This window comes from Triturus cristatus, chromosome 11 (assembly GCF_964204655.1).
Source record: "Triturus cristatus chromosome 11, aTriCri1.1, whole genome shotgun sequence".
In the NCBI taxonomy this organism is placed as follows: Eukaryota; Metazoa; Chordata; class Amphibia; order Caudata; family Salamandridae; genus Triturus; species Triturus cristatus.
Window position 1 is genome coordinate 56,943,932 of NC_140594.1, and position 19,360 is coordinate 56,963,291.

A 19,360-nucleotide genomic window follows, 5' to 3' on the forward strand; every position below is an offset into this window, starting at 1 on the left:
ACCTGAATAGGTGGCATCTCCTGCCGTGTTCTGGTGTCCTCAATAAGACTTCTCTTTGGCCTCTGCCTCTTCCTCCCCTATTACGGGAGGGGTAGAATTGTGGTCTCCGATTACCTCTGCCTCGTTGCTCCGCTCCTCGTGAGGTCTGACTAAAACCTCGGCCGAACCCTCGACCTCGTGAGCGGCCGGCCCTGTCAAAAACACCCGTGTGAAACACTTTTTTAATGTTCGCTTGGGCCTTGTCCAACGCCGAAAAAGTGGCCACATACTTCCCCATCTCCTTAATGAACTGGTCTCCAAAAAGCATGCCATTGGCGAGGGAACCCGGTTCTGTAGTGGCCATCTCCGCCAATTGGGAGTCAATACGCATTAAAAAGGATCGTCGCCTCTCCTTAGAGAGAGCCACATTGGCATTTCCCAGAAAGCACAAAGCCCTTTGGGCCCATTCCATGACATCCGATGTATTCATGGGGACGTTCTGATCCTTCGCAATAACTGCAGCCTCGAGGATTTTCATGAGGGGTCTAGAGACATCCAATAATTTGTCCTGGCACCCCCGCCAAGCCCTATCTATCTAAACCCTTCTTAGGGTCTTTCGCAAACTTCCTCATGAACGCCGCCATATTTTGATCTAGTTCCGGCGTATCCGCCACCTTCCCTATCAAGGAAGGCCTCGGGCATTCCGAACGTAAGATGGCCCGTACTTCTTTTTCAAAACTTTGGCGCAAATTATTAGCCACATAATCTGCCACTTCGGGACAGGGAACCCACTTGGTGGACCTAGGATGAATCAAACTTTGAGGGTCAAATAAGAGGTTTTTGGGCGCCTGGCTGTCATCTGCTTTGTAAGCTGCATGTTTAGTTTTCATTGATTTCTTTTTAGGCAACACCGATTCAACCTCTGAATCTGAGGTAGCCGGAGCAGACTGGGAAGACTCCCCAGTAGTATAATTAGCCATGGAGCCATGGTCCTTCATAACATTCTTGGCCATGCGCGCTAAAACCTGGGCCGGTGACTGTGAGGGCCCCGCGCTGCTATGAGAAGATTTCATCTTCCTTTTGCCATAACTATGAAGGGTTTTAATAAAAGGCTTTAAAGCCTTGATCAGGGCTTTATTTACCGAACCCTGGACGTGGGTGTCCAAAGCTTCTACCAGATTTTCCTCCAACACATCTTCGTCAGGCTCCTGATACTCTTCAAACTGGTTGCACTCAACCCACTGGTCTTCCTCTTCGGCGTAGTACGCCATTGCCACATAGCAGAGAGGATTGGAGGAAGAGGATTGGAGGAACTTTCAAAAAAAGGGGGGGAGCAACCCTGGGGTGCCTCAGACCTTTCACCAGTTACACACTCTGAGAAAATAGCAATGTACTGCCAAAGAGGGTCCTATGAGGCGAAAAATATATATATATATATATATATATATATATATATATATATATATATGGAAGGAGACCCCTACACTCCCTAGAGCAAAGCTCTTTATCCGGATACTGCTCCGGTAAGCGTTCAATAACGCCAGGGATTTATACAGGCCTGTCAGCGCTTACACGCGAAGAGCCGATCTCCCTCGAATCGAGAAAAAACGGCTCCTCGCGTTCAGTGTTTGGGGCACCAACTCGACTGCTCCCTGAGCGCGAGAGTCTCGCGTCTGCTTCCTCCTTCTCCACCGCCCCCTACCGGCAACAGGCGCGCGCCGCGGAACCCGATACCTGCTAACGCGCTCAACGAAAACACCTGACTCTCGTCAACAATCCTGAGCGAGTCGGCGCTAATATACAATCACTCTTCACAGAATAAATAACGTTTAGCCAACCTCCCCCAACATATATCTCATGAAAGAGAATGAAAGGAAAGGTACTTTGCTGCTGCAGCAGCAAAGAAAGAGGACGTCACGGCGTTTACACATGCACTTATGTGAAGGACTAGATGGTGATTGGTGCAGACACTGGAGGGAGTTGACCTTCCGGGGGTCATGCAAGTTTATTGGCTGCCGTATTTTGTCAGTAAAGATTGGGAAGCATAATCTGAGCCTCCGTGGACTGACATAGAATCGGGCTCCTGATTGGCTTGGAAGGGTGCACACTTGAAGCCCCGCCCTGAGTTACTGACACGAGTATCCACGTCATTGAATGAAGACCAGAGCTGAGCTCCCCAACACGTGATAGGATGTTACTCTCTGTGCTCTGTTCCTGCAGCCCCTTTTTAAAAAATATCTGGCTCTGCTGATAACACCTGCGAGTACTTCATAAAATAATGCGGACTGTGACACCTCTTGTTTTCGGTTTTATATCCACTGCTGCAGGCACTCTCATAATACAATGGAGACGGCTTTGGTAATGCACATACTGTAAAATCAGTCTACGGTTCATATCCGGAAGAGGTGCGACTACGGGATGCAAGACATATCCTACTTTATTTGTGTTTTGTAGTTAATCATGCATATGTACAGCCTTCTCTAGCTCTGATGTACATCATTTTAGCCCGGATGTAAAACTTTGTTTTCTATCCACATGGGTTGCTCTCTGCGGCTCCTTTCTCTCTGTCCCCCAGATTTCCCAGTCTGTAAAGTCGGGTGCAGTGCGCACGAGAACACCAGACCACTTACAACTGGTGGAAAAGGACTGCGATCATGAATTCCATTCCTGCTCCGTGCGAATTGGAATCGGGGACAACGGGGTTTAACTTGTGTGATACGGAGCACCCTAAAGGCAGAACGGGCCTGCATGCTTCTCTAAGCGCTATTAATAGCACACTTCTGCAACTCCTACGAAAGCGCAACCTCACACTTGCACTTGGTTTAAGCAGTTCACGACTGCACATGCGCAGCAAGACAATTCCACACAGGCAACCACGACCACGCACTCACACTCTGCCCATCATTGCCCAGCTCCAGGGCTTGAGCGCCCGAGCCGGGCGAGCCCCCACTGGTCTCCGCTGCACGCCCAGGCGCAGCACCTGAAACACAATCCGAGCACAACCCTGGTCACCGCATGACAGCAAAACACTGCCCATCTAGGCGCCACGACGGACACACACTCTTCCACTCACAGCACTCCCACCGTGAAGCGCGCTACTCCTCCGCAAATGCGCTGGAGGGGCGCTTTATTAATGCAACCATAAAACAGCCACGAATCCAAGGGGTGCAAGGCCAAGGGTAGCATTGGACGTGGCTGACTCTGCCACAGCACTACCGCCTCTTTACCGATAAGGAGGGCCACTTGAATTATGAGGCATTGAAGGACCACATTATGCGGCAGGATTGACTAAATTATGCGGCAAGAAAACGCAAATATGCAGCGTAATGCGGCGCACTTCGTGAGAGTATTACCTCTTAATTTTGTTTTTTCCCTCACATTAACACTGGACAAGGGATCAATAGGAGACCGAAAAACAGCAATACCAACAGAAAGAAAGGTGACCAGTCAGCCGTTGAAAATGGCCTTTCACTGCACGGCAGCGCGTGCTATTGTGTTTTAGTAACTTCTGGTTGGTTTGCGCAAAATCTCTTCATTCCAGTGCCCTGCGCATAGGCCAGTCCACCCCAGTGTGCATTAAACAAAAAACCGTCTTGCTAAATACCTCACCTTAAAGCGATATGCCGTTTATTCTTTTAGAATAAAGTTCAGGAGGTGCGGAGGGGTGGATGGGGGTGATTTCAGAAAGCCGATCTATGGGGGCAATTTTTCGTTTCTGAAACAGAAATACGAGCGGGCTGTGCTTATGGGTCAGATTGGGGGCGATGCGCGAGTAAGGTGCGATACATTACTACACTGTATGGCTTTTGATTGCGCCATAAATTAAGTTTTCCTCAGGACTTCAGACCAGCTTGGTCGCTACAGATGTGCTACTAGAAGACAAGCGCTGCTCATCAAGACGTCACCGTGACAGGGGGGGGGGGGGGGGAGGGGGGGTCTCTATCTCCACAGATTTTCGCCAAGAATTGTATGAAGATTACTCCAATGGGGCCCGGGGGGCTCGTAAACTTTACTCGCCCGTCAGATCCAGCGGTGGTCTGTGTTTCAATCATATAAATATGTTGTGAAAGCAGCACAGCGCATCTGGGTGTCTGCCTCAGGCTGTAAATCTTTATATCGGTGTTTTAGCACAGACACAGTTCATCTCATTCTGCTTTTGAGACGTGTGGACTCTGGTGGGGGAGTCTGATGATGACGTGTTTTGTGCAATGTCTGATGTTATTCCAAAATGGTTTTCATTCCTTGTATGCTTTGTTTGTCAGCTGCTGTACACAACCCTGAGGAAACATTGTGACACTCACAGCAAAACAATACGTGGCTTATTTTAGAGCTAATCTAAGACTACTGGAGCGGACACACAAGAAACAAGCACTGAAAATGCAATAGGTCTCGCCTTGAAGTTAAAGCCATTTGCTTTGGTAATGGTATTGTATAGCAAAGCAAATGGCTTTAACTTAATGAAAGGCGAGACCTATTGCATTTTTAATGCTTGTTTGTATCTCCTACCCAGGGCTTTAAGTGAGCCGGTACTCAGCGCCGGCAATTCTAAAAAGCAGGTGCTAAGAGAGCTCCATATAGGGCTCTCCATTTTTTACCCTCACCCTTGGGTGGAAAAACAATCTTAGAAGTCCCACCATCCACTGCTTTGATGTAACTTGAAAGAGACTGTTCTTTCAGTCTCATCATTTCAGAACTGCAGCATTTTTAATATTCTATACAACGAAGCCAAACTTGTTGCTTATTTATCTTATGCAACTAACACCCATTGACAAAGCAATAGTCCTGGCTTGTTGCAGGTGTAATGTTACTTGCATTATATATCTGGATGCAATGACAGGAGCATCAAAACACCAGTCGGGCGGCAAGCAATGAAAAACACATATTTATCGTAGGTGTTTTTAAGCTACGCCCTTAATTACATCGGCCATGCCCCTTGGAGAGACCTCACAGCTTCTCATCCTCCTTAAAGCCCTGCTCCTACCACAAAGTACATGCTAAAAAAAACCTCGGCCCGAAAACGGACGGAATGTCACATTTAAATTCACATAGGGTCACGTGAATCAACTTGTGAAAATGAGGGGAATTAATCTCCAATGCGGTCACGTGGACTTCCTCATGACTAGCCGCAACAGACATAGAATCGTAGTTTAAGGAAGCACTAGGGAGCGTTTATCGTTCCTTTCACTGACACATATGCCACAAATGCATTTGCTGGCGCTCACGGGTGCAGCAGGTCCAGTGAACAGTGGTTGTAGGTAAAAGAGGTACGACTAGTGGTGCCCAAAGGTACTCCCGTTATTGCGCTGGGGTTTACCTGCGGTGGTATTAATTGTAGTGGGTGATGCTTGCAAGCACTTTAGGCGCTATTGGCGCATGCAAGGCACTGCAGGTGGAGTCAAGTGGTGCTTGCCAATGCCTCGGTACCTGGTGTTGCTCGCAGGAGGGACACTGTGTCTTAGGGGCTCACAGTTGTTCTAAAAGGAGTCTCGGTTGAAGTTATGGGTGTTTACATGCACTGCAGGGGCAGTTGGTGCTCACAGAGACAGAGACAGAGAAAAGCTGGGCGAACACAAAGTGAAAAAATAATTAATAGAGAGGAAGCCAGGGAGGAAGCCACTATACGGCAGAGAGGGGTAGGGAGAAGGGAGAGAAAAGAGTTAAACACAGACCAAATGAAAGATAATAGAAAGAAAGAGAAACGCAGAGAAGAGATGACAGAGAAATATTTGGGGTGTGGCAAGGAGAAATACCAGATACCTTCGGGTGAAGTTCGTGCAATAAAAACAAGGCAGCGTGACAAAGCTTCTGATAAGAAGCTTGGTTGCCATGACAATAGAAAGCTATTGGCACAAGATGGCGTCGGACAGTCCACTGTCCGTACGTACACGCGCATGCGGTTAGGTTTGGATAAATGGTGAGAGCAGCCATCTTTGTCCATCCCTACGCGTGCATGTAAGGCTTTCAGAGAATCGATTGCAAACGGCACTCGCACGGTGAGAGCGACGCATTCGCTGCTATCGCCAGGCAAGACCTAAAAACGTGATGTATTTTATAAAGGATATCCTTTGTCTAAATTGTTACTGCCCTAACAAATGTTGTAATTTATACTGGACAAAGATCGGGGGGGGGGGGGGGGATGGATCACTTGTACCTACATAACCAGGGTCGCTAGTAATGCCTCTTGTAAAAAAAAAAAACCCTCATACATGTACGTAGGTGGAAAGGCGGTATATCTTGGTTCTCCGCCTATTCGTACTATGACAGCATCATCTTAGGGTTTATACTTTTCGGTATGCTGACCTCCACATGGAGGTACACCACTGGTATTGTAGTAGTGTCCAGAGACCAAAAATAAAGTGCTCAGTGTGAAGGGAGGTTAAAATTCTTACTACATTCTCTTTAGGAAGCAATTATTTATTGAGACGAGGATGTTGAAGAAGTTAAAAACAGTGAGTGTGCGTATGTGGATCATGTTACTCAATCCAGCGCACTAGTGTAGACCGTATACCAGGTCGACATGTTTCAGCCCCATTATGCCCAGCCGGGTCTAGGGGGCTTTCATCAGGACCAGTGAAAATGTGTTTACACTATTTAGGTAGCACTAGGGTGTGGATTTCTGTATCTGTCCACTCTGATGAATAGGTCAATTGTACCTGTAATATAATAAAAACAAAACAGAGAATAGAATTGTGTGTATATTCTGGTCAGTTTTTATGATGCTGCAAGTTAGTCATTTGTAAACATTCTTGATAGTCAGAACTACTGACCACATACTGCACATTCAGTACATATATATATGTATATTAAAATATTAAAACGTTACCACTACGTAAATCAGGGATTGTTTGCAATAAGCGCAAAGGGTCTAATAAAGCGCTAGTGGTCTCGCGTTGTAAATTCGCCGATAGTAGTTACACACTTAGCTAGTCGGTGAGTTACACCTTCCGCCTGGGTGAATATTAAGATAATCATAAATGGCATTTACTAATAAAGATTCAGACTGTAGGCATTATTTAAGTGTGCATAGGGTTCGAGAGCGTATTAAGGGAACCTGGTAAAGTGCGCAATATTGTATTTAAGTATAGTTGGTCCGTTATTTGCGGTGCGTTGAAGCAAAAGTCTTCGCTTCTGTAATTGTGTGAGCCTGCAAGCACTAGATGTGTAGCGCATTTATTTAAAAACGGTTTCTGAAGGTAAATTTACGTGGAATCATGTGAAACTAAGTGCTATCTTAGTCGCTATCGATTGTAGCGTGGCAAATTTATAAAAATGGCATGTCTAACCGCTACGAAAGATGCTCAATTACCTTGGAGAACCCGTGTGTGGGCTTCCTCGGTGGGGCCAGCAAGGTTCTCCCCGCCTTCTAAAGTAGAAAGAACGGAGGGGAAATAATTAGTTAGAGACCTTACTTGAGTCCAGTGTGGCTGTTCCTTCTGCGTTCCTCTCACCTTTAGCTGTGGGAGTATTTGCTTGTTCTTGCTCTGCCAACGGCGCCCTCGGTGACGTGGGCCCGTTCCCATCGTTTATTTATTGGGTCACAGTGACGGGAATGAAAGAAAGACTACAAGAACAGTGAAACATAGTGAATCATTCCGTGAATAAATGGCAATAATTTGCGTGCTCATTTTTTAATCATATTTGTGATAATGGGTGGCGTAAAGAGGCGGGCAATGATTAATGGAAGTTCTTGTTACTAAAGTTATCTTCCCAGAATTAGTGAGTTAAAGACTATCATAAGTGGAACAACTAGAAGTCTCCATTTAATTATTTAGTGTTCTGCCTAAGCAACACAGCCCGGTCCCGGTATTTAATTGAGTGTTATTTGGTTAATCGTCGGAATCTTATCTTACTGGTCATCTTTAAACGGATAGCTCACTCGAGCAATTAGTGTTGTGGCTCAGTGATCTGGAGATTAGAATAGTTGGTGCCAAGGGACGTCATCAATTATTCCTTGGACATTCGTTTTGAGTCAGTGAACCCAGCGTTGTTCTTTTTCGAATAATATGGGTTCAGCATTCTGGTTCTTGGTAGTTAACATCTCAATGATTGTCCAATTCAATTCCTCAGTAGTTTGATTCATGTCAATATAGTGCTTACTCATTTTCGTTGTTGCTCTCTTGCACTTTATGTTGCTCTTGTGTTCTCCAATCCGTATTTGAGACCACATGGGCACGTGATCTTGTAGATCACATGCGTAGAGTTACAATTGGTATGTTGTCGCTGTGTCCAAATGAAGTTTTCTGTGAGGGTCAGGGTTTTCGTAGCGGTAGTTAACTTACAGACAGTGCAGGATCCGCATGGATAGTGTCCAACAATAGGATTCATATTCCAAGATGCAGTGATGCTTTCTATTTTGGTTCTTGGTGCAGGTCGTGTGTGCACTAGAAGATCCTTCAGGTTTCTTGGTCTTTTGTTTGCAAACCTCAGTTTAGGCCATTTTAGACAGCCAGAGGTAACAATCTTCCAGTTTTTGTTGCTTATTTTCTTCACTGCGTTGGTCGCCGTATTGTAAGTTGTTACACACGTGATTGGGTTCCCAGTGGGTTCTCTTGGTATTGTGTTTAAAAGGCAGACCCTCGGTTGACATCTAGCTCTTTTGTGGCATTTCCGTAGGGTTTTCACTGGGTAATCTCTTTTCACCAATTTTTGCGTTAGATCTTCTGCTTGTTGTTTGTAGTCACTCAGTTTGCTGCAGTTTCGTTTGAGACGTAAAAACGGACTATAGGGTAAAATGTCTCTTAAAGGTCTGGGGTGTAAACTCTTGTAGGACAATAGACTGTTCTTTGCAGTGGGTTTATAGTAAGTTTTTGTCTGGATTGTGTTATTCTCTATATGCAGGGTAATGTCCAGAAAGTCCAAACTGTTCCTGTAGGCTGTAAATGTAAATTTGAGGCATTCGTCTCTAGTATTTATCCAATTAATAAAACTTTGTAGATTGTCCGTGGTGTCGTTCCAGATGTCAATAATGTCATCTATATAATCGCTTCCAAAACAAAATATTGGAAGATAATGGGTTTTGATCATTCAATATGTGTTGCTTCTCAAAACTGCTTACGTATAGACCTGCTACCGATGGCGCAAAGGCGCTGCCCATGGATGTTCCATGGCATTGCACATACAGTGATCCATTGTATTCGAAAGTTAACTAGCGCTACGAAAACCCTGACCTGCACAGAAAACTTCATTTGGACACAACGACAACATACCAATTGTAACTCTACGCACGTGATCTACATGATCACGTGCCCATGTGGTCTCAAATATTTTAGGATGACTTGTCGCAAAGTCAAACTACGGATTGGAGAACACAAGAGAAACAAAGTGCAAGAGAGCAACAACAAAAATGAGTAAGCACTATATTGACATGAAACACACTACTGAGGAATTGAATTGGACAATCATTGACATGTTAACTACCAAGAACCAGAATGCTGAACACATATTATTCGAAAAAGAACAACGCTGGGTTCACCGACTCAAAACTAATGTCTAAGGATTAAATGATGACGTCTCTTGGCACCAACTATTCTAATCTCCAGATCACGGAGCCACAACACTAATTGCTCGAGTGAGCTATCCGTTTAAAGATGACCAGTAAGATAAGATTCTGATGATTAACCAAATAACACTCAATTAAATACCGGGACTGGGCTGTGTTGCTTTGACAGAACACTAAATAATTAAATGGAGACTTCTAGTTGCTCCAATTATGATATTCTTTAACTCACTAATTCTGGGAAGATAACTTTAGTAACAAGAAACTTCCATTAATCATTACCCGCCTTTTTACGCCATCCATTATCACAAATATGATTAAAAAATGAGCACGCAAATTGTTGTCATTTATTCAAGTAATGATTCACTATGTTTCACTGTTCTTGTAGTCTTTCTTTCATTCCCGTCACTGTGACCCCATAAATAAACGATGGGAACGGGCCCACGTCACCGAGGGCGCCCTTGGCAGAGCAAGAACAAGCAAATACTCCCATAGCTGCAGGTGAGAAGAACGCCAAAGGAACAGCCACACTGGTCTCAAGTAAGGTCTCTAACAAATTATTTCCCCTCTGTTCTTTCTACTTTAGAAGGCGGGGAGAATCTTGCCGGCCCCCCGAGGAAGCCCACACACGGGTTCTCCAAGGTAATTGAGCAGCTTTCGTAGCGGTTAGACACACCTTTTTTATAAGTTCGCCACGCTACAATCAATGGCGACTAAGATAGCACTTCGTTTCACATGATTCCACGTAAATGTACCGCACCGCAGGCAACTTCCGGAACAGTTTTTAAATAAACGCGCTACACATCTAGTGCTTGCAGGCTCACACAATTACAGAAGCGAAGACTTTTGCTTCAACACACCGCAAATAACGAACCAACTATACTTAAAAACAAAATTGCGCACTTTACCAGGCTCCCTTAATACGCTCCCGAACAATATGCAAACTTAAATAATGCAGACAGTCGGAATCTTTATTAGTAAATGTCATTTACGATTATCTTAATATTCACCTAGGCAGAATGTGTAACTCACCAAATAGCTAAGTGTGTAACTACTATCAGCGAATTTTCAACGTGAGACCACTAGCGCTTTGTTAGACCCTTGGCGCTTATTGCATACAGTCCCTGATTGATGTAGTGTTAACATTTTATTATAATATATATATATATATATATTGCACAGAAGTTCTCTCCACACATCCACTGGGAAAGAAGGCGAGCCACACCGGTCTTGCTGGAAAAGTGTAAATTTTATTCACACAAGCGGCAGAAGACGCGTTTCGGCTGACAAGCAGCCTTGGTCACATAAACTCACCGGTGAACCAGGAAGTATATATCACAGTTACGATTCCAGCACGTCACAGCGTGCACTAATTGAAAGTGAAGAAAGACTTGGTCAAAGTAAAGTGGTTTACAAAGTTTTACAGTGTCGTTAGTTTCATGAGGACTGTAGTAGTCAGAGAAAGGAAATGTACAATTGTCGTTTGACCCATAATATCATTATTCCAATTAATAGTAGGGGCAACAATACAAAAGTCTGAAAGAATGTAAATTACTGAAACATTTCTCATTGCATTTATGACAGTAACTTTCATAATGTCATCGAAAAAATTGTCAGTGCATAAGAGTTCTGCAGATGGGGAGTGTTTCTATGTGATGTTTAACGTAAAACAAAAGAGTCAATTACTTCATTGCTATGGTGCTAGTGCATAGAGGTATAGTACCAAAGTAAATTGTCCCAGCTAAGCGCTATGTATCTATATCTATAAACTAATAGGTGGAAATGGGGGTATAGTACCCTTATATTTATACAGTACATATCTATTCAGTGATAGATGTGCGCATACCAGGAACTTAATCAATACGTCATATCCGTGACTATTCGTTGTGAACTCGTCTATCCATGAGCCCCCGAGCGATATACTGAATGTGCAGTATGTGGTCAGTAGTTCTGACTATCAAGAATGTTTACAAATGACTTACTTGCAGCATCATAAAAACTGACCAGAATATACACACAAGTCTATTCTCCGTTTTGTTTTTATTATATTACAGGTACAATTGACCTATTCATCAGAGTGGACAGATCCAGAAATCCACTCCCTAGTGCTACACAAACAGTGTTAACACATTTTCACTGGTCTTGACGAAAGCCCCCTAGACCCGGCGGGGCATAATGGGGCTGAAACAGGTCGACCCGATATACGGACTACACTAGTGCGCTGGATTGAGTAACATGATCCACATACGCACACTCACTATTTTTAACTTCAACATCCTCGTCTCAAATAATTGCTTCCTAAAGAGGATGTAGTAAGAAATTTTACCTCACTTCACACTGAGCACTTTATTTTTGGTCTCTGGACACTACTACAATACCAGTGGTGTACCTCCAGGTGGAGGTCAGCATACCGAAAAGTAAAAATCCTATGATGATGCTGTCATAGTACGAATAGGCAGAGAACCAAGCTATACCGCCTTTCCACCTACGTACATGTATGAGGATTTTTTGCAAGAGGCATTACTAGCGACCCTTGTTATGTAGGTACAAGTGATCCATCCACCCCCTCATTTTTGATCTTTGTACTTTAATTGGAAGCTGAATGGATCACTGCTTTTCCCTCCCTCCCCCCTTTTGATTGAAAACAAGTTATTCATACTGGACCAAGTTTTTGAATGATATAGAAGGATCAGAATATTTCGTAATAACATGAGATTAAAATAAGGAAAATAAAATATTTTTGTATTATATATGTGTGAAATTAGAAGATTAATATTGTTTGTCAATTCTAATATTGTTTGAGTTATTCTAATATTGTTTGAGTTATTGGATTTATATCTGCACAAATATAAATCGTGTACAGTTGAATTTCTCCACACCAATCTGGGCACTGCACTATACTTTAGGTCAGTTTTTGGGTTTGGGGCCAGGTGGTAATGAGTCTTCCATGGCCACTGGATCACACATTATTTAGCAAATTTTGTTCTCCAACAAAACCCATTGGTAGATATTTTAGCAGAAATTAGAACCACCTGCATTCCTGTAGCTGGAGACCCAGACACTGAAGTGATGGAGGGTGTAGATAGGCTACCTATAGAAATTCACTCAGGGCCTTGATAGCAAAGCACTGACGATTAGTTCTTCTGAGCACTAGAATTTGTTGGATGGTAGGGGTGAGCCCGATTGCTGCTTCAGGAAGGCTGATGACAGGCAGGTACCGAGATCTCACTCTTCCTTGTGGCCATATTTTGGATACACATGCTAGGAGGCAGTCCAATCACTACCTGCTGTGAGAACTACCACCTTACAAGAAGGAAGGCTGTGTCTGAGGCATTTGCAAGAGCCAACCAAAATCGCTACTGAAGACTAAGAAAGTAGATCCACGTCCTATGTGGAAAATGTGTACGGTAGTAGAATCCAAACTTTTTCCTGCCCAAGCTCTTCTTGACCAAGGAAGGCTGTGTTCTACAGAGTACTTAAAAGGACTTCTGTGTGACCAGGACTTCTGTATGGCAGTCAGGCTCCCAGAGGTGAGAGGACATCACCTGAAGTCTGCACTTTCTGCTGGAAGAGAGGAGGTTCGGCCTGAAGTGTCTAGGAGCCTGCCTAATTCCTGAGAGAGGGAAGGGGTATGTCTGGCTCTGCAGGAGTAAAGACTGTCCAGGAAAACCAGCCCAGTGTGTTCCTGGTGTGTGGAGCACCCAGAGAAACCAGACTATTCCAGAGAAGTGTGAGCCACGCTGTAAAGGACTTCTCGGTCTTTCGGTGTTGTTCCGGTGGGAGTCACACTAAGTCTCTTACAGAACAAGGGCCTCCCTGATTCCACAGAGGTCTCGAAAAAATAGTATTGCTGCCACCAACTTGACAGAGAACCAAGCTGCATTGCTACCAAAGTGGGAAGTCCTGACCAGCCTAGAACTTGTAACTGCTGAATTTGAATCAGTGCCTGCAACCAGCCAGGAAGGCTGTTGAAGGCATGGGTTGCAGAGCAACCTGATCATTCTCAACCTGTAGACACTGTCCTGATCCAAAGCGGCCATCACAGCCCCACGGGAGAAGCACCGCTGTCATGAGGGTAGAAGCATGAACGACATCCACCACACTGCTACAGCTGCATTGACCCCCTTCACCTGGGACAAGAAACGAATGGGTGCAGATGAGTCTGCTGCTCACGCTTAGGACTTTAGCCAGAAGGGCAAAAGACACTTACCTGACTTGTATTTGATCGATCAAGAAAATGTGTCGCTATATGTGCCTGTGTGTGATCGATGTCTGAACCATAGTGTGCTGGGGACTGTAGACCTAGAATCCCGACCCTACTGGGGAGACAGGACAATGGCCGAGATGGGGGATGTAGTGTCTTATTGTTAAAATGCAATAGACTACAATCCTGTATTAGGTTCTCATTTGGTTATGCAATATTGAGTTCTGCTCTGACATTAAAGGTACTTTTTTCCATTTAAACATAAGCATTTGCTTCGACATAACATTACTGTGTCTTTTGGTTGACTACTGAGTTCTGATCTCTTGCTCCTCACACTATCTCCCTGAGAAGCTTTGGTCTGCTTGCCATCCCTGCCCTGAGGGTCAAGTGTTGTAAGGATGAATTTGGTCCAGTTTGCAAAGCCATATTAGGACAGATCCTAGGACACCAGTGACAAATGACCTTGACTATCATGATTGGGGCCCACTAGCCACTGTATGACCCTGACAAGTACCCTGCAAATGTGGATGCATTTTCAAGTGTAGGTGATGTTGTCAATTGTACTACTTGAAGACTGTAACATCCATTAATTTAAAGCTTTCCAAAAGGTTTTACACAAAATTGTGATTGGGGTCAAGGTGCAGAGATGTGCCCATTCAAGGCAGTTGAGACCATCACGTATGCTATTAGTTTGTGGACTGTCGATTCACATCCTTGAAGGAGTATTGTGCGGCACTTGTCGTGTAAAATATTATCCTAGGGGAGATATAGCTTATCTGGGCTTTTGGGAGCATGCAGGGGTGGACGTGATGAATAGCAGGTGTCACAGAGTAGCTTTAAGTCGCAAGTATGTCGGCACCACAGAGTTACACCTGGATATATAGAATGAATGGTGTCTTCAAGATGGTTGTATAGCAGTCTGTCTAGCACGAACTTCAACCCAAACTCACCCTTTATGGGCGTCTGTTATCTTTTGCAGATCTATAAGATCATAGAGACGATAAACTGCTGTCAGTCAGCATAGGAAATCGGACCAAGAACATAAAAGATAAACTACCAACACAATAAAAGGATATGGAAAGGTAATCGGAGCTGCCAGCAGAACACATATTTTAACAGCCACTGGCAAACCAAAAGGTCTCGCCTTTGTGACCTATTACCTTTGCAATTGGTTTTGACCACGTTTGGCTGAAGAAAAGAAGAAAAAAAACTTTTGACATGGACGACTAATTGTGTAGGCACATAAACCACACATGCATGCGCCTACAAAATGAGTTTTTTGTTTATTACTGATTCTATTATTAGTCATCTATTTAAATAATAAGGTTAATATATTTTAGGTAATTATGAGGATCATAAACTGTGTGCGGTTTTAAATTCAACCCTGATAACAGACAGATTAGAAATAGGCATTGTATCTTAACAGTTTACAGACATTGGCTGATTGACACAACTGGCTTTGTGCAGGAAAGCTTTGACAAAGTGGGGGAAGCCCAGCTCAGTTTAAATGGGACAAGAACAGCTATTTTGGAATTATGTTTATTCTATGTAATTCACTGGGCACACACTTTTTGATGGGAAGTGGAGCACATTGTAGAGAAGATTTTAATGTAGGAGGAGCATTTCAAACATAAATGACTGCACACATAAATAAGTGTGTTGGAAATGGTTCAGACTGGATTACAGAAACCAGAATGTGAGAGGGAGGAAGATGTAACAGGGACAGTGCTAGTCAACACAGTTATTTTTTCTTATATTAAATAATTATTATACACATTATATTTACTTTGGCATCATGTAACTTTTCTTTGTAAAGACATATTTTAGGCTTCCTTTTCCCATTCTTAGCCATCTGAAAGTACCACTGCACCAGTGATGTTAAATGTAACAGAATTTTATCTGAACAGCAAGGAGGAGAGGTCTGTGCATGTTTGGTAAGAAACATCGCCATTGGGAAACCTACACTGACAAACAAACAAAAACAAATATTCTCAGACTAGGAGAATTCAACAAAGCTCTGCACACCAAGATCAGATTCACAAACAACACACTGAATGCAGACTCTAGTTTGGAGGCAATCTCTCTCTCTCTCTTCTGAGCAACCTTTGACCGGTCTATACATGTTATGTTATGTTATGTTATGTTATTTCCACTTGTAACGTGCTCGGCTACTCAAGAGTGTCCCGGCGCGAACCTGAGGGCAAACAAAGACAATCAAGCAAAGAGAAATGTTTTAAGCTGCATGAACACAGGTTACATGATAGGAACCCCAGGGGTCAGCCACAAAACTTTGTCACACCTTGGATGAACATGGTCCTCACAAAAGGATGCAAAACCCTCCCCTACCCTATCTCCCCCCAAAGTTACTTGACAGCACATACATATAAGGTTACTAGATTGCTCCCTCTAACCAGAACACCAGCTTTCCCTTCCTAAATGTTGCTTTTGCATATCAGTATCAGATGTGCTGGTCCAATTAGCTCAATTAACAAGCATTGGCATAGCCAATAGGTCTCGCCTTTGGGACCTTATAAGTGTTTAGCCATGCAACAGTTGCATAACTAAACACTTATAAGGTCCCAAAAGCGAGACCTATTGGCTATGCCAAGCGGCCGTGCGGCCGCGAAAGTGAAAGTGAAAGTAATCGCGGTAAAAGCAGCGCGCGCCCGCGCACATGCACTGTAGCTCTAGGCTGGCCTGGTAGCACTTTTTGGAGCCCTCTCAATAAGTCTCGCCAGACCAGCGCATGCGCTGGGTCAGGCGAGACCTAAAAATGTACCAAAACTACAACTCTTAAATGACCTGGGCAAGACAACAACAAAAATCAGAAAATGAGTAATGACAACAGATCCCAGTCAATGGTAAAGCACTTGTTGGTCAAATATGCAAGTGAGACTCCCAACAGCACCAACAAGACAATACAATTGTTCATTCATGCACTATAAGAAAAGACGTAGCATAATGCAAGATGCACAGTATCTATATCGTCAACTGTTGCTGGACTACTGTGGATTATCACATTGTAGATAAGGGATGCGACATGGTATACAGGTAAGAACTCTTCTAAGCTCAAGTTGCTTTACACCTCTGGCCATTTTCTTCAAACACAAAGCAAATGGGTAAATTATTCAGTACACATATCAATCAATTTGGTATACTTTATTGATTGATTTGTGTTGCAGTTGAAAACGTACACTAATGCACTTTTGTGTCAAAGGCTAACACATTCTGGGTGTTGTAATTTTGTTTTGCTGCCACTGAACTAAGTACAGTAACACACACACAATCAAGGATTTGTGGACGAAAAGTTCAGTACTCGACACAGTGTCCACAATGACGTAGAGTGTGGTGATCTCCCTGAAACAGCAACCACCACTGAACACTGCGCCGTATACTAGGAAGAGAGGGGGCAGGGACATGTTAATGGGAGTGCTTGTAAGCACACGCAGTTAGTTTCTCAATACATAATTACGCAGATTTACAATGGGGGGGGGGGGTCAGATTCAGGCACAATTGGAAAGACAAATCATAGTAGGGTGATCTTTAACATTCTATATATGTACTGTTTGTGTAAAAAACTAGAGATTAGCCAGTTTCAAAAAGGTCTTATTTGATTGGTGTAAACTCTGAGTTGTCTCATCACGGTATCTATTACAAAGCTTTCAAGTTTCCAGGAGCATGCAAGCAGTACATCAATTCAGGCTTTAACATTGCATTCTGGGACATGTAGTACAGTCTGTTCTATTACAAAACCATCATTGCAAGTCCCAGAATGCAAAGGAAAAGCCTGGACCACAGACGCTACTTGCGCATGCATCAGAGAATACTTGAGAGCTTTGTTATAGGGTGGGTAAAACGGGGGCAATGCTCTCCAAACTTAAAGAAGCAATTCTAAAACAGTTAAAAATGAGTACTTATCCCAACGTTTACAGCAGATTCTGAGCTCGTGGGCCTGGTTAAGGTGACAACCCAGTTACTCAGAAAGGCTGGTATTATCTAGAGTGCTCACTACAGTGACCACCTGTCCCCTACTTACAAGGATAGTCCGTAAATCCAATCTCATGTCTGTGTCAGTAACAAATCTTTGACAGCATGTTATTCATCCGTAGTATTAGCGCTTCCGGGTCGCATAATAACCAATCCCACTGCCGAACATATTCTTGGAGTGAGCGGTACTTCTAATGTGTTTCCTGACCTAGTATTGGATACATCTAAGCCAATCCCAGTGCGCCGTACAGTATTGCGAAATGCTGATTGGCTGTAGCGTCCGCACATGGCTTTTTCTGCTCCGCCCTCTTTATATTCGGTTGTTGCCGCCCATCTCGGAGTGGGCGTGGTTTAGTGAGTAGGTTTAGCTGGAGGTAGTAGGGTCAGCTCGACCTCTGCTTGAGGACCGTAGTGGTGTAGGCAGGCTGCTGCCCTGGTTAGGAAGGGGGCGCTGCAGAGTATCCCAAGTGATGAAAGCGGCAGCTCTGCATACCCCCTTAGCCTTAGTTCACGGGTCACTCAGGCCGGACGTGTAGGAACATTACACGGCGCTGCATGTGTGTCAAGCATGTACTGGTTAACCCTTCTGTTATATCGTGACAAGTATTCGATTCGTACCCTGCTTCAACTTGAACACTCCCTGGCATATCTGACTGCAGCTTAAACTTGTGGCATGACTGACCGGGCAGGTCCCTTTTCCCATGGCACCCGCGCATATGGCATCCTTGCCCTATAGTGGCTTTAGTGTTGTTGCCCCTGTACCATCTCCTCAGCACAACTAGCCTAGACTTGTGGGATGTGTATTTTTAAAGTACACCGTCACCCACTTGCATATCCTGCCGCTATTACTCGGCTCTTCTATATTGTGTGTTGGGGTTATGCATGTGGTGTTTCTGTATCGTGAACCTCGCCACAAGGCAGTGGACCCATGTACCTGGTATAAAACCAGCATAAGGCCAATAAGTGATAGGAGATGTATCATGTAGCTGCTTTGTGGACGATTAATGAATTGTACTAGTGTTTTTTAAAGAGGGCAGTCTACAACTTCTGTATTACAGCAGCGTTGGGGGGATCCTGATTGACAAAGGGAGGGTGTTCTAAATCCTGGGTGCATTAATATAAAAGTCCTGGTGCCTTGTTTTTTTGTCTTTTTACACTTCATAGTCTGCAGTCTAAAGGTGTCCTGCTGCAATGTGCAGGGAACCACCACAGATGGCGAGCTTGTCTACAAGATAGTATGATGCTGCTAGTTTTGAAGATGTTGCCTGCTGACAAGCGGAGCTAATGGAGTTCAATCATGATGGGGATGATGTGCTCATATGTCTTCAAGTCCTGTATGAGATGTGCAGCAGCGTGTAGGATGCCCCAAAGGGTTATCGGTGTTGACTCTGCGAAGCCATGAAGTAGGGTGTTATCACAATCCAGATGCAAGTGTACATGGGCTTGAACAGCAGTTTTGAGGTCAATCTCTGGAAGAAGCTGTTTCACTTTTTTGAGAAGAGAGAGAGCTGATAGCAAGCAGTCTTTTTGTTTAATTTTTGTCAATGTGTTCCTCGAGGTTTAAGGTTGTTGCCTATGGTGAATCCAAGTGACTTGGCATTCAGTGAAAGTTGGGGTTTGAAACCGGCAAGGGTCATATCATTGAGTTTGTAATACTTCTTGTTTGTAGCATATAAACTACAAGCTTAACTGGT

At 44.0% G+C, this 19,360-nt stretch overlaps 1 protein-coding gene across 13 annotated transcripts in view; it reads right to left on the bottom strand.

Moving 5' to 3' along the window:
- The window catches only part of GNB1L (G protein subunit beta 1 like), a 502,841-nt gene extending 484,998 nt beyond the window's left edge, over positions 1–17,843 (bottom strand). For 9 of the 13 annotated variants that reach the window (XM_085633679.1, XM_085633680.1, XM_085633681.1 and 6 more), the window contains exon 1: positions 17,716–17,842. Coding sequence is in view for 1 of the 13 variants with exons in the window: in XM_085633678.1 (XP_085489804.1) it covers positions 17,716–17,742 (27 nt within the window). In the remaining 12 variants the exon portion in view is untranslated. Of the gene's footprint in view, positions 1–17,715 lie in introns of all 13 variants that reach the window. The other 4 variants (XM_085633690.1, XM_085633691.1, XM_085633688.1 and 1 more) reach the window with 2 other exon arrangements.
- Between the last annotated feature and the right edge of the window lie 1,517 nt (positions 17,844–19,360).